Genomic DNA, 14,378 nt, shown 5'->3' on the forward strand with positions numbered 1-14,378 from the left:
CCCTCACATTTTTGTAAATATTTTATTATATCTTTTCATGTGACAACACTGAAGAAATTACACTTTGCTACAATGTAAAGTAGTGAGTGCGCAGCTTGTATAACAGTGTAAATTTGCTGTCCCCTCAAAATAACTCAACACACAGCCATTAATGTCTAAACCACTGGCAACAAAAGTGAGTACACCCCTAAGTGACAATGTCCAAATTGGGCCCAAAGTGTTAATATTTTGTGTGACCACCATTATTTTCCAGCACTGCCTTAACCCTCTTGGGCATGGAGTTCACCAGAGCTTAACAGGTTGCCACTGGAGTTCTATTCCACTCCTCCATGATGACATCACAGAGATAGTGGATGTTAGAGACCTTGCACTCCTCCACCTTCCGTTTGAGGATGCCCCACAGATGCTCAATAGAGTTTAGGTCTGGAGACATGCTTGGCCAGTCCATCACCTTTACCTTTAGCTTCTTTAGCAAAGCAGTGGTCATCTTGGAGGTGTGTTGGGGTTGTTATCATGTTGGAATACTGCCCTCCGAAAGGAGGGCGATCATGCTCTGCTTCAGTATGTCACAGTACATGTTGGCATTCATGGTTCCCTCAATGAAATGTAGATTCCTTGTGCCAGCAGCCCCAGACCATGACACTCCCACCACCATGCTTGACTGTAAGCAAGACACACTTGTCTTTGTACTCCTCACCTGGTTGCCGCCACACACGCTTGACACCATCTGAACCAAATACGTTTATCTTGATCTCATCAGACCACAGGACATGGTTCCAGTAATCCATGTCCTTAGTCTGCTTGTCTTCAGCAAACTGTTTGTGGGCTTTCTTGTGCATCATCTTTAGAAGAGGCTTCCTCCTGGGACAACAGCCATGCAGACCAATTTGATGCAGTGTGTTGTGTATGGTCTGAGCCCTGACAGGCTGACCCCCCCACCCCTTCAACCTCTGCAGCAATGCTGGCAGCACTCGTATGTCTATTTACCAAAGACAACCTCTGGATATGTCGCTGAGCACATGCACTCAACTTCTCTGGTTGACCATGGTGAGGCCTGTTCTGAGTGGAACCTGTCCTCGTAGACCACTGTATGGCCTTGGTCACTGTGCTGCAGCTCAGTTTCAGGGTCTTGGCATTCTCCTATAGCCTAGGCCATCTTTATGTAGAGCAACAATTCTTTTTTTCAGATCCTCAGAGAGATCTTTGCCATGAGGTGCCATGTTTAACTTCCAGTGACCAGTATGAGAGGGTGAGAGTGATAACACCAAATTCAACACAACTGCTCCCCATTCACACCTGAGACCTTGTAACACTAATGAGTCACATGACACCGGGGAGAGAAAATGGCTTATTGGGCCCAATTTGGACATTTTCACTTAGGGGTGTACTCACTTTTGCTGCCAGAGGTTTAGACATTAATGGCTGTGTGTAGAGTTATTTTGAGGGGACAGCAAATTTACACTGTTATACAAGCTGTACACTCACTACTTTACATTGTAGCAAAGTGTAATTTCTTCAGTGTTGTCACATGAAAAGATATAATAAAATATTTACAAAAATGTGAGGGGTGTACTCACTTTTGTGAGATACTGTATTTCTTTTGTTTTTGTTGACTAACACTATTAGATTGTTACGTGTTGCCCAGTGGTCGTTTCCCATGTCTAGGCAATTGTCTACAGAAAAATACTAAAGTATGCATGGACATGTAGTTTTAGCACATTTTGTAAATCCAGTTGTTTGAGAAAAAGCAATCTTTTATTGGCATTTCTTGTAAGGAAAGTTGCAGTGTCTGCACCCCCTTGGAAAAGGACACACCATGGAAAGTATATTTCTGCAGGCATTCTTCAACACCTCCAGGTTACCATATGGCATGGAATCAACATTCCAATTATTTGACAACTTAAAAAAAAAATACAAAATAAAATAACTTTTAATAACATTACAGCTGGACTCCACAATAAGCAAATATTGTCTGAATACAAGAGCCATATGTATTCTTGCTTGATTCTTGGTGTACTTTGTGTATTTCTTCCACATCTGTGCAGCAATGCAGTGTAAAACATTGTCTGTGCAGGAGCTTCCTGTAATAAAGACCGGTCACTGTTGCTGTCGCTCCTTGTGCAGGAGTGACAGGTCTTATCTCCACCCCTCCTGTACTTTTCTGCAGGCATCCTGTAGTAGGTGGAGCCTGCTGGATCCCTCCTAGAGTTGTGCTCTCAGCGCAGGCCATGTATAGCACACTTTCACAAGGCAATATCTGGGTTTGTAAACACATATGGTACACACAAAGTGGATTTATATCCTTTGCACTATTGAGAAATATTTTTGAAAGTTTTTTTGGCCAAAGTTCAGAGATATATATATATATATATATATATATATATATATATATATATATATATATAAATAAAACGTTTAGTTATTATATGTTAATTTTGTCAAAAAAAAAAAAAAAAAAAAAAAAAAACCATTCACAGACCATGGGTTTTTTATGCATGCTAACTTCAGGTAATTGGACTCCCCTATTGCACACTTGTATATCCCCACTCACTGTGAGAGTCAAGTTTCTCCTTTTTCTTTTTAACCTTTCTTTTTTTTTCTTCTTTAATTTATTCTTTTTAACCTTTTCTATTTTTCTTCTGACACTTGTTTTGAGGACTGACTGCTTTTTGCCCTGAGCTTTTTAGCAGTTTCTGGATCTGTACTCCTCAGTGGTATACCTTGGGGACCATACTTGGATCCCCACTATGGGATGCCAGCCTGTAATGTCTGCTTTAAGCATTGGATCCTACGTTAGGTACTCAACGTTGCAGGTGTATACAGGTCCAGGGCTGTGGCCCTTTGCATGGTTCCAGGACTCTGAAGCGCCCTTAGGGCTCTTTCACACGGGCGGTCCGATCAGATCCGCCTGTCAGTTTTTTAGGCGGATCTGATCGGATCCTCCATGCAGCTCTATGGGGCAGCGGGTGTCAGCGGAGGTCACCTCCGCTGACACCCTCTGCCATCCGCATCCGATCCTGTGCTGAAATCTGGACGGATGGAAACCCTATTTTTCCATCCGTTCAGTAATCGGAGCGGAGCAGATCTGAGGAGAGCGGACAAGCGGTCCGCTCTCCTCCGATCCCCCATAGAGGGCAGCGGGGGCTGAGACACCTCCCTCTCCGCTCTGCAAGCGGAGACGGAGCTGTCATCCGCCCGGCTCAGCGGGGATCGCGGATCGATCCCCGCTGAGCAACACGGATCCGCCTGCGGAGGCGGACCGTGTGAAAGAAGCCTTAGGGAGTATGCCTACTGTGACGAAGTCTGGATCCCATTGTGGGTGGAGGAAGACTGGGAGCACATCAGCCCCTTTTAAAAGGGGAAGGCACAAGTTGACCTTTCACAATTCTAGTTCAAAAAAAGTGAAGCACATGGAAAGTGGAAGATTGAGATCACAAATTTTATGAATGGTGTGGAGCACAAGATAATAAATAATATAAAAAGAATTATTGTTTTAGTGTTATTTTATTTATTTTTTTAATCACTAACGCACATGGAGATATCGCATGTGTTAAGTTTATGTACATTTTTTTAGCATGTAGGTTGATGGTTTATTAAATGGGGTGATGTAAAAATGTTCCAGCATGCAGGAAATTTTTTGGAGTGGAGTGTGATGTGAGTGGCGCTCACATGAACGGTTGTAAATTTTAGAGATTTTGGGAACACTTGAGTGCAAGTGACAATAGAGATGTAAGTTTTTTATTTTTTTTTTTTTTTCGTTATTGATTGTGCAAGAGTTTTTATAGTATATAATGTGGATAAGGTAAGACAGGTTTTCTTGGGACCAGTTCCTGGCTATTGTTAGTGCTTAATAGATAATGCGGATAAATAGAGGAATAAGGAGCAAAGTCATTTTACTGTGTTCCTCTCTGTTGCAGTTGTCTCTAATATTTCCAGCACATAATAATATATATGCCTAATTTTACATTATGTAGGGTTTTTTTTTCCCATCAGGCCTTCATGTCAGGATGCAGATGTAGTTGCGACACGCTTCCTGACTGATGCACCTCTGCCCCCCATATCTGCTGAAAGCGCACACATCAGGTTTACTGTACTTTCTGCTGCCTTCTGCTACAGAGACAGCCACAGAAAACACGGTCAGAGCCTCCTGGGTTATTGAGGCTCCCTTATTCTGGACACTTCCTCCACCTCTGATTCTGTTCATGAATCAGAGATGGAGCCTCCACCTTTTTGATGAAAGAAATAGAGAAAAGCAATGGTACGCAGATATTGTAGTTTTTGCGTTTGACGCTTTAGCGAATGTCATTTGCCAAGTCTCTAGGATTTCCCTTATCTCTGTGCCAGAATATGTGGTTAAAAGCTTGGTATGCTGAACCTGCTTGTAAGATGTGCCTTAAATGCTTGGCTTTTGATTGTGAACCCTTGTTTGAGCAATTCCTTCATCTATTCCTCAAAGACGTTACTGGGAAAAGGTGCTTTCCCCTCAAGAAAAAGCCTAAGTCTTCTATGAGTACTACCTCTACTCAGCAAAAAGGGACTTTTCCCTTTCCCCCAGACATCCAAGGCTTCATACTTTTTTTATTGCAGGCTTTGAAACCCTAAATCCACAAAGTCTGCTCAGAAGCCCTCCTCCCAATGATGCAATGATGGGAGCCTCCACTCCCCGGAGCAGGGGGGATGTCAATTGGCAAGTTGGATGACCTTCTGTTAAAGGACTCCTTGGCAACAACCTTGTCTGCCAACATTATAAGAACTATTTACTAACTTCATGAGGGTTCAAGACCAAATGGTAGCCTCCCTTTGAGCTACTGTGTCCAGTTTCAATCCAGGTTTCTTCAACGCCACATCCCCATGTCCTAGAACCAATATATCCACTCTCCAAATCGTCCTATGCGTCTTTCCAACAAAATCTCTCTCTGGCATAATGGATATTCAACTCTGCTCTGGAGTTGGGAAAGTCATGCATTCACGTGCCCTGCAAAGTTGTAACAATGCATGGATGGGAGGTTACTCCAAGCCTGTCCAGGGGATTCCATTGGAGCCCACCCCGTGTGGAAAGGTCCTTAGAGTGACCTACTTGGAGAGGAGCCTTTATTTTTTGAGAAGAAATTCACAAATTCACCTGTTAGTATAATGTGGCTAGTAGACAACAGTAGTGAATTTTCCAAGCTCACAAGTTTCTACAAGCTTGGTAATGAGTTCTACATCTTTCTATTGCAGTAATTTCTACGTCTATACATACAGTAAGGGAAACGATGGGGGTACTCGAGCCGAGCTGCAGCTCAGTGTGTCCATTCAGACACAGAGCTGCAGGTTGGCCCCCCCCTCCCTCTCTCCTGATTGACCAATTGACTATGACAGCCATGGTAGTCAATGGGGCGGCTGCTACACAGAAGGTTTTTTGTCCTAATGCATAGAATGCTTTAAGATTAAAAAAAAACTCTTGAGTTTACAACTCCTATAATTACAGCCTTTAGTCTGTTGGGACACGTCTCTACTAACTCAGTACATCTAGACTTTGCAATATTTGCCCACTCTTCTTGGGAGAACTGCTCAAGTTAAGTTAAATTTGAGGATGACCGTTTGTGGACTGCAGCCTTCAAGTCATTCCACAGGTTTTCAGTGGGGTTTAAGTCTGGGCTCGGAAGAGGCCATGCAAGGATATTCACCTTTTTTCTCCTTCAACCATTTTGTGCTCATTTTTGCTGTGTGCTTTGGATCATTCTCGCGTTGGAAGGTAAACCTTCTTCCTATTGACAACTTTCTGTCAGAGGGCAACAGATTTTCCTCAAGAATTTTAATGGTATTTTTCTCTATTCGTTTTTCCTTCTATCCTGACAAGTGCTCCATAACAGGATATTACCACCTCTATGCTTTACTGTAGCATACTAGCACATTATAAAAATTGCCTTGCAGGGAATTGTTTATTTTTTTTTGCCACCAACTGCGGTTTACTACTGCTTTAAAGCTAAACTCTATGCAGATATAAATTCTACAAAATAATGCAGCTCTGTACTCATTAATAAATCAGTAAATATATTTTCTCTTTTCGTTTATTGAAGGACGCAGCTCCTGATCTTCATAACCATTGGGTTATACTGCCCCTACAGGAGAAGGACAGTAGGCAGAAAAAGAATCTGGCTACGCCTATAGGCAGCCCCAGGGTGTATACTCCCCCTCTCTGCTATAGGTACTTTTTTTTCTGCCTAGTCAGGAGTAGGACATAATTCCTTGCTGGGATCTTTTGTCCTGCTTTAGATCATTTCTTCTCCTGGGTTTTCCTGTGAGATCTACAATCAACTGCTGGACTGGGCGACGGGCTGGATAATCTAGATCCAGTGGTCACTCCAGTCTGGTCAGCGAGCGCACGCAGACCTCAGCTCCGCGCTAGGTTGGCTGCGACATAGCCCCACTGGACGGGGGCTGGCCTGCGAGTTAAATGCATCACGAGGTCGTATACAACCGGGTCTTGGCCTGGGTTGCAGCATTCCTCCTGGCCGACAGCCCCCCCCCCCATTTCGATGGCGAGGGGTTCTGTCTGGAGGGGTGCCCGCATGGTTCCTGGTATGGTGAGTAACTGCCCCCCCCTCTCCCTCTGGAGGGTTTTGGGGTGGACGTGGGCCGCTCCTTGGAACGGTCGGACCCCTGGGTTCCCCTCCTTCCCATCAGGCACCCCCTTTCATCTGTCCCCCATCCCCCTCCCCCTCTACTTCTGCTGGGGCTGTGTGGGTGGTCTGGTTCCCTCCTTGGGTGGGGGCAGGGTGCGAACTGGCTATGGGGGCCGGGGGGGGGGGTGTGCCACTGGTGCCCCGAACGATCAGCGGTAAGGGGGGGTTGTTCCTTGTGGGGGCTCCTGCCAGGGCCCCCTGTCCTGCCTGGGTCTGTCCCTGGGAGCCTCATTGTGTTGTGCAGGGCCTGCCATTTTGCTGTAGCCTGTGTGAGTCTCTTGGGGTTCATCCTTGCTCCTTCTTGGTGGCTCGAATTTTGACCTTCCATCAATGGGGGGTTGAACAGAAATTGGCCTAGAGTACCATCAAGGGCCGGGTGTCAGCCTTAGCGGTCTTCTTTCAAAGACCCTTGGCCACACACTCCATGGTGCGTACCTTTCTTCGGGGTGTCCGACATTTTGGTTCCTCCAGTGCGGTCTTTTTTGCCGCCTTAGGACCTCAATTTGGTGTTTTCGGTCCTCCAGAAGCTTCTCTTTGAGAATCTTCGGGAGATTCCCTTGCTTACACTGTCTCAGAAGGTGGTATTTTTGGTGGCTATCACCTCTGCGTACAGGGTGTTGAAATTGGCGCGGCTATCCTGTCGTCCACCTTACTTGGTGATTCACAGAGATAAGGTGGTTCTTTGCCTCTGTCCGTTGTTTCTCCCAAAGGTTGTCTGATTTTCATTTGAATGAAGACATTGTGTTGGCTTCCCTGTGTCCCAGGTCATAACATCCAAAGGAAATTGCATTGCATGCCTTGGATGGGGTCCGGGCAATTGGGATGTACCTGGCAGCTACGGAGTCTTTTAGGAAATCAGACTTACTATTTGTGCTCATGGATGGGTATCGGAAAGGGTTGTCCACTTCCTCTGCGACCATTTCCAGATGGATCATACAGACGGTGATTCAGGCTTATTCCATCAAGGGTCAGGTCCCTCCTTTCCCTGTCAAGGCATACTCTACTTGGGCTCTCAGTGCCTCCTGTGCCTTCCGTCATCAGGCCCCAGTGACGCAGGTTTGAAAGGCAGCCACCTGGTCGCCAGTGCATGCTTTCAGAAAGTTCTATAAAGTAGATGTGTTGGCATCTGCGGATGCTTCTTTCGGCCGCATGGTTTTGCAAGCTGCTGTTTAGAGGACTTGATCCTCTTTGAGGGTGTATTGTTTTTTTTCAGGTAGCCTAGTTGGCTACTGTTTAGCCTGGGGAATTTTTTTTCGCTGTTCCCACCCCTCATGTTTAAAACTGCTTTGGGACATCCCAATGGTTATGAAGATCAGGAGCTGTGTCTGTCAATGAACGAAAGAGAAAATGGGATTTTTGACTTACCGTAAAATCCATTTCTCTGATGTTCATTGATGGACACCATCTCTGTGGAGTTGTAATTCTTCCGACACTGCTTGTAACAAAACTGAGTGCCTATAGCAGGTAGAGGGAGTATACCCCCTGGAACTGCCCATAGGCGTAGCCAGATTCTTTTTCTGCCTAGTGTCCTACTCCTGTAGGGGGCAGTATAACCCAATGGTTATGAAGATCAGAAGCTGTGTCAGTCAATGAACATCACAGAAATAAATTTTACGGTAAGTCAAAAATCCGATTTTTTTACAAACAGGGAAAGTACTTGAATTTGCAGTGGTATTTGATTCTCGCAATCCCTGTACCGCAGAGCTAGAATTTGAGAGGAAGAAGCAGTACAAATAGCCAATTGGTGTATTTGTTAACAGAAGGGCGCTGATGGGAAGAAAAAGCAGAGACCGAGTAATGAATTCATCACTTTGCTGTTGATCTATCTATTCGGTCACAGGCTGAGGAGGGTCCAGGATGAACTAGGCTCAGGGCAAGTCAGTTGAATGATGCTGGTCATCAGACTGAGGACATCTAGTGGCAGAAAAGTGTACTGCAGTATATGGCAGCAAAAGCTGGTTTTGTTATTTTTATCTTTTTAATGAGCTATTAATTTTTACCTTTTTTTTTTTTTTTTTTTTTTTTCTGGTGTTCTGCTTTATTATGCAAACAAATAGATACAGTGACTTACTATATTTGGCTTCTGTTTTGCCTTGCAGATACAAAGCTGTTGTTTTGGCTGCAAACAACTTTGGACGGTTTTTCACTGGACAAATTACAGCAGCAGGAAAGGTCCCACCAGCCAAGGTAAATATAACCTCTTTCATAAGGGCTGAGACCTGTAGCCTTTGAATGGGCTATGTGTTTTATCCAGCTTAAGCCACCAGGTGCTGCATGCAGGCGGCCCATCAAGTCTATGATGATGCAGTGGCAGCACGCACATAGCCGCTCATCCTAATGCAACAGTCTTGTGGGTGTTGAACCCCCAATGCCTGGCAATTAGCATGCTCTGAATAAGTTCCATATTTCTTACAATTTTCCCATTTTAGTTGTTTGGTATATTTCAGCACTCTGTAAGGAGACTTGTGGCTCTCCTACATAGCAGCTGTCTTGTCATTACTGAACGCTTTGTATTCTGCGAATCTATTCACAAAATGCATGGCAATTTATGAATGGATAAGAGGAAAGGAGGGACAGCCAGGATGGGACACAAGTCTTTACTCTGAGCACCAGAAGTATAATGTGATCTCTGACCTCTTGGCAATCTTGAAGCCTCTTTATATTTTTTGAATGCATTTTTAATTAGTGGTTAAAGATGATTTTGCTGGGCAAATCTGGGACACAAATACATTATTACTGAAAGAGAAACGCTGGGCCAGCCTTTTCAACACAGACAAACCTTAGAAATACCTTTCCAGGCTCAGGAAACTCCTACTAAAACTGACTAGATCTACAACTCATGATACATTAGTGTAGTGTGATGGTCAGTGGGAAGAATGCTCCTTACACTTGTGGTCTTTGGGAAGAGTTACCACTTTACAGATGGCATAAAAGATCAATGGTTTCAGTGGGAACTTATCTGAGAGGCAGAAATTGCTCAAGGAACCCCCAGCAACCTCTGGAGGAACCCTAGAGTCCCATGGTCAAGAAGCCCTGCTGTAGACCCAACAGTTCAGTAATTGTATGTAATTCAAAGGAATTATACATTTGCTTAGCTAGTCCTGTGATTTGCATGCAAGTTCCACTTTGCACAGGTGACACACCTTAGTTCCTAATCAAGCAGTTATTCCTTCCTTCCTGATTTAGCTCCCTGCGTCCATTCCCCATCTCCTAACTTCGGACAATGAATCTGCAAGATCCCATCCTGTCCAGGGAGCCAGAAGCCAACCAAGGATACAGTAACATGAAACCTGGAAGTAGCGGAGTGATCTTGTCAACTAGCAAAACTTGTATCACTAGGAAGGCCAGCTAAAATTGTGATTCCTTTAGCTGGGAAAACAATATTGAGCCCAGGTTCACACTGGGATCGCTTTTAAATTGTGCGAGTTCAGCTGAACCCACATGATTTCAAGCTGGCATTTCAGTCCGACTTCGGGGGCGATTTAACAGGCATCTGTGCGGGTTCCTGCACAGATTTCTATTGAAATCTACCCCCAAGTCGCCAAAAGTAATACAGAAACTACTTTTGGGAATTGGTGCGGCACCACAAAGTCAATTCTGACAGTGCCATTGCCAGAAATTGCCTCCAATTTGACATGTCGAATCGCACCAATATGAGCGTTGGTCGAAACTTAGTTGGGCAGAGTTGGAGTGCCTGGACTAAAGAATCAAAGCTAATCCTTAGGCTCCTCCTTTCACTATTCACTATATGTGAATTGGATGCATTTTAAACCGCATCTGATTTGCATTGCCTTCTCTATGCAGCTGGTTTACACATGTGTGGGGCAGCCATGGTACGGCCTAGTCCTGTGTGTTTTTCATTCCCATTCAGGTAAAAATTTGCACCTGAACCGGTGAACAGAACCGCACTGAACCCCAGCGCTTAAACCCCGGCCTCATATATGTGAATAGAGCCCTAAAGTGTTACTAAAGTCAGTTTTTTTTTAAATTAATGTAATAAACCTGTTATACCCACCGTCACATTCTATGTGGAATGGTTTTGCACAGAGTGGCCCTGAACTTTTTCTTCTAGAGTCCCCCCTGGTGATCTTGGCTCCTTCTTCACTTTGTGTGCCCCCATAGTTAAGCCACCGCTATGGGGGCACACAGTGGGTGCTTGCTCCTGACCTTTGTCTGTGTATATGATGCTGCATTCAATAGACACACTGAGTGCAGCTTGGCCCCCCCCCCATCCCTGCTTCCTCCTTGCAACATTTGATTGACAGCAGTAGGAGCCAATGACTTCTGCTGCTGCCTCAGTCCCTGTGTAAAGAGGGGAGAAGAGATCCAGCTGTGCCCAGCGCTGGACTGATTGAGGGCTCAGATAAGTATTTAGGGAGGACAGCAAGCAGTAAAATGTTTTTACCCTAATGCAGGGAATGCATTAATGTAAAAAATGTTTTGGCTTACAAACCAATTTAAGTGTCCCAATTTAGTGTGTTCTATAGTGCAATAAAGATATGTCGGCTTGGGAAAAAGCCCTGGGGATTGACTGCTCTACTTATAGTACATGTACAGTATTAGATTCATTTTCACATCTGATAAAAGGCTTAGTCCACCTTTTTGTGAGCGTGTTTCATGTTACACCCATATTTAGAATGTAACATAAAACATGGTCACATTCCCCAAACATCCCTCCCTACCCCCACACTGTTGTGTCATCCATTCACGCATCCATTCACAGGGTTGTTTAAATGGAAAGATTAGAAGGGATGTCACTGCACTTGCTGTCCATTGACTACTTCCTCCAGCCCAGACATGCTCCTAAGGTATAAACCATGCAGAAGCCTGTGTATTGCTCCTGCGATGCACTGCAGGCTAAAGCATAAAAATGTAATAAATGCACGTGTTTTTATTTTATAAATGTGTGTGTATGTGTTTAACCACTTAAGGACCAGGCCTATTTCTGACACATTTTGTTTACAAGTTAAAATCAGTATTTTTTGCTAGAAAATTACTTGGAACCCCCAAACATTTATATATGTATATATTTTTGTTTTTTCGCAAAGACTCTGAAGAATAAAATGGTGGTCGTTGCAATATATTTTGTCATACTGTATTTGCACAGCGATCTTTCAAACACATTTTTTTTTTTAAAGAAATACACTTCACTGAATCTAAAAAAAAAAAAAAAACTAGACAGTAAAGTTAGCCCAATTTTTTTGTATATTGTGAAAAATGATGTCACACCGAGTAAATAGATACCTAACATGTTACGGTTTAAAATTGCGCACACTCCTGGAATAGCGACAAACTACGGTACTTAAAATCTCCATAGGCGACTCAGCAGTTTAGCGTTACAGAGGAGGCCTGTTGCTAGAATTATTGTTCTCGCTCTGATGATCATGGCGATACCTCACGTGTAATTTGAACCCTGTTTTAATTTGCGGGCGCGACTTACTTATGCGTTTTCTTTGGTGCGCGAGCTCACGGGGACTGGGTGCTTAAATTCTTTTTTTTTTTTCCTATTTATTTTATTTTTAACCACTTGTCGCAAGTAGATATACTGTGGCGGTCAGCCCTGGCCAGGCAAAGTGACGTATATATACGTCGCTAGCCTGTCACCGGTTTGTGAGCCAATAGCGGGCGAGCGCGCGCCCGCTCCGGCTCGTTCACTGAAGAGTCCGTGCGTGTGACCGGCGGACCCGACGTCCGCCGGTCACACTGCGATCGTCGGTAGAGAGGGAGAAAGGCAGAGCGGCTTATGTAAACAAACCGCTTGTCATTCTCCCCTGTGCAAAAATGGAGATCAGACGGTTCTATTATGTAGAACCGTTGATCTCTGTTTTTACAATAGTAGACATGTCCCATCACAGTTAGAATCACGCCCCTAGGACACACTTAACCCCTCCCTCTCCAATACAGTTAACCCCTTCACTGCCAGTGTCATTTTTACAGTAACAGTGCATATGTATAGCACTGATTACTGCAGTAATGTCACTGGTAACCCCAAAAGTGTAAAAAATGTCAGTCAAGGGTCCGATCTGTCCGCCGCAATGTCGCAGTCCCGCAAAAAAATCGCAGCTCGCCGCCATTACTCGTTAAAAAAAAAACACCAAAAATGACAAAAATCGATAACTTTTGCGCAAACCAATCAAAATACGCTTTTTGCGATTTTTTTTTTTTTTTTTTTTTTTTTTACCAAACATATGTAGCATAAAACAAATTGGCCGAAAATGTTAAAAAATTTTGATTTTTACATTTTTTTGGGGAATTTCATATAAAAAAAATGTGAAAAATATTGTTGTTTTTGCAAAATTGACGCTCTTTTTTTTGTTTATAGCGCATGATCAAAAAATCGCACAGGTGATCAAATACCACCAAAAGAAAGATTCTGTTTGTGGGAAAAAAAAAGGACGTCAAATTCGTTTAGGTACAGCGTCGCACGACCGCGCAATTGTCCGTTAAAGTCACGCAGTAAAAAATCGCAAAAAACCCCCTGGTCAGGAAGGGGGTAAACTCTTCCGGGGCTTAAGTGGTTAACACGGTTTAAAAAAAAAAAAAAATCTTATCACTTTTATTGCTGTCACATGGAATGTAAACATCCCTTGTGACAGTAATAGGCAGTGACCAGTACTCTTTAGCCCCGGTTCACACTTGTGTGTGCCGGGTTCGCATGTAATGTCGGAGCGCACTGCTCCGACATTACATGCGATCAGCGGTGCGGTGCGAGTTTAGCCATACAAACTGTATGGCTAAATTCGCATCGCTCCCGCAGCAAACACGCACAGGAGGCATTTTTGCAGCCGCATCAGGATCGGATCGCACAGCGGTTCACACTTGTGCGATCCGATCCTGTGCGAACTGCACGATCGCACTGCGATATGCGATCAAACTGGGGGTGTCGTTAAGATTACATTGACACCCCCAGCGTATCGCATATGGCAGTGTGAACTGCCGGGGGTGCGTGTGCGATGCGGGAACAGGCTGCGAATTCGCAGCCTTCCCGCATCGCATATATGTGAACCGAGCCTCAAGGAGGGATCGGGGTTCGGACCCAAAACCCTCCACTACACTTCAAAGTATTCAAAACGTCAAAATCTACATTTCTCTTACGTCCTCCGACAGTCGCCGCCTCTTCATATTCGTCACATATGGGGTATTAGACTTTGCTCCGAAGGAGTAGCTAGGCAACAGAATATGTTAACAATAAAGCTTTAACATATCCCACCCTCAAGGGGTGGTCCCCTCAGTCAATACCCTCCTACTTCCTGCAACCATATCTCAGTTTTAATGTCTAGCTTGTCAGGAGTGGCTGGCTCTCTCTGTGCTGGGACTTTTTGTCCCAGACTCTTTCTTCTTTTTGATATTTTGTTTGAGTTTTCTCTCTACCTTTACTTAGCTGTTATTTTTGTCAGCATTAGTTAGTTCTTCGGAAGAAGAGGATCATGCGGACTGGGTCTCGGGCTGATCCCCCTGGTCGCAGGTCGTGGGTCAGTGGCTTCCCAGTCTGCCATCGAGCGTTCAGCCAGGTAACGCTCCTGGCACGGTGAACGACCCATCCCTGTTCGGTGCAGGGATGATTGGTGAGGTGGCTACCTCACCGGACGCTGTGCGGTTTCTGAACCGCCATTGTGTGCGTCTTGAGTAGCGACTCTCCCTGCCTCATGTGCAGCGGCTTGTTCGCCTGTGCGGGTTCCCCACGCCATGTGAGGTAAGTGTATCTATGTG

The 14,378-nt window shown here is 44.5% G+C and overlaps 1 protein-coding gene across 1 annotated transcript in view; it reads left to right on the forward strand.

Moving 5' to 3' along the window:
- The window catches only part of NNT (nicotinamide nucleotide transhydrogenase), a 245,293-nt gene that overhangs the window by 33,269 nt on the left and 197,646 nt on the right, over positions 1 to 14,378 (forward strand). The window contains exon 5 of the mRNA XM_082252359.1: positions 8,768 to 8,855. Coding sequence (XP_082108485.1) covers positions 8,768 to 8,855 — 88 coding nt within the window. The remainder of the gene's footprint in view (positions 1 to 8,767; positions 8,856 to 14,378) is intronic.

This window comes from Pelophylax lessonae, assembly GCF_965119305.1.
Source record: "Pelophylax lessonae genome assembly, chromosome: 1".
Taxonomy (NCBI): Eukaryota; Metazoa; Chordata; class Amphibia; order Anura; family Ranidae; genus Pelophylax; species Pelophylax lessonae.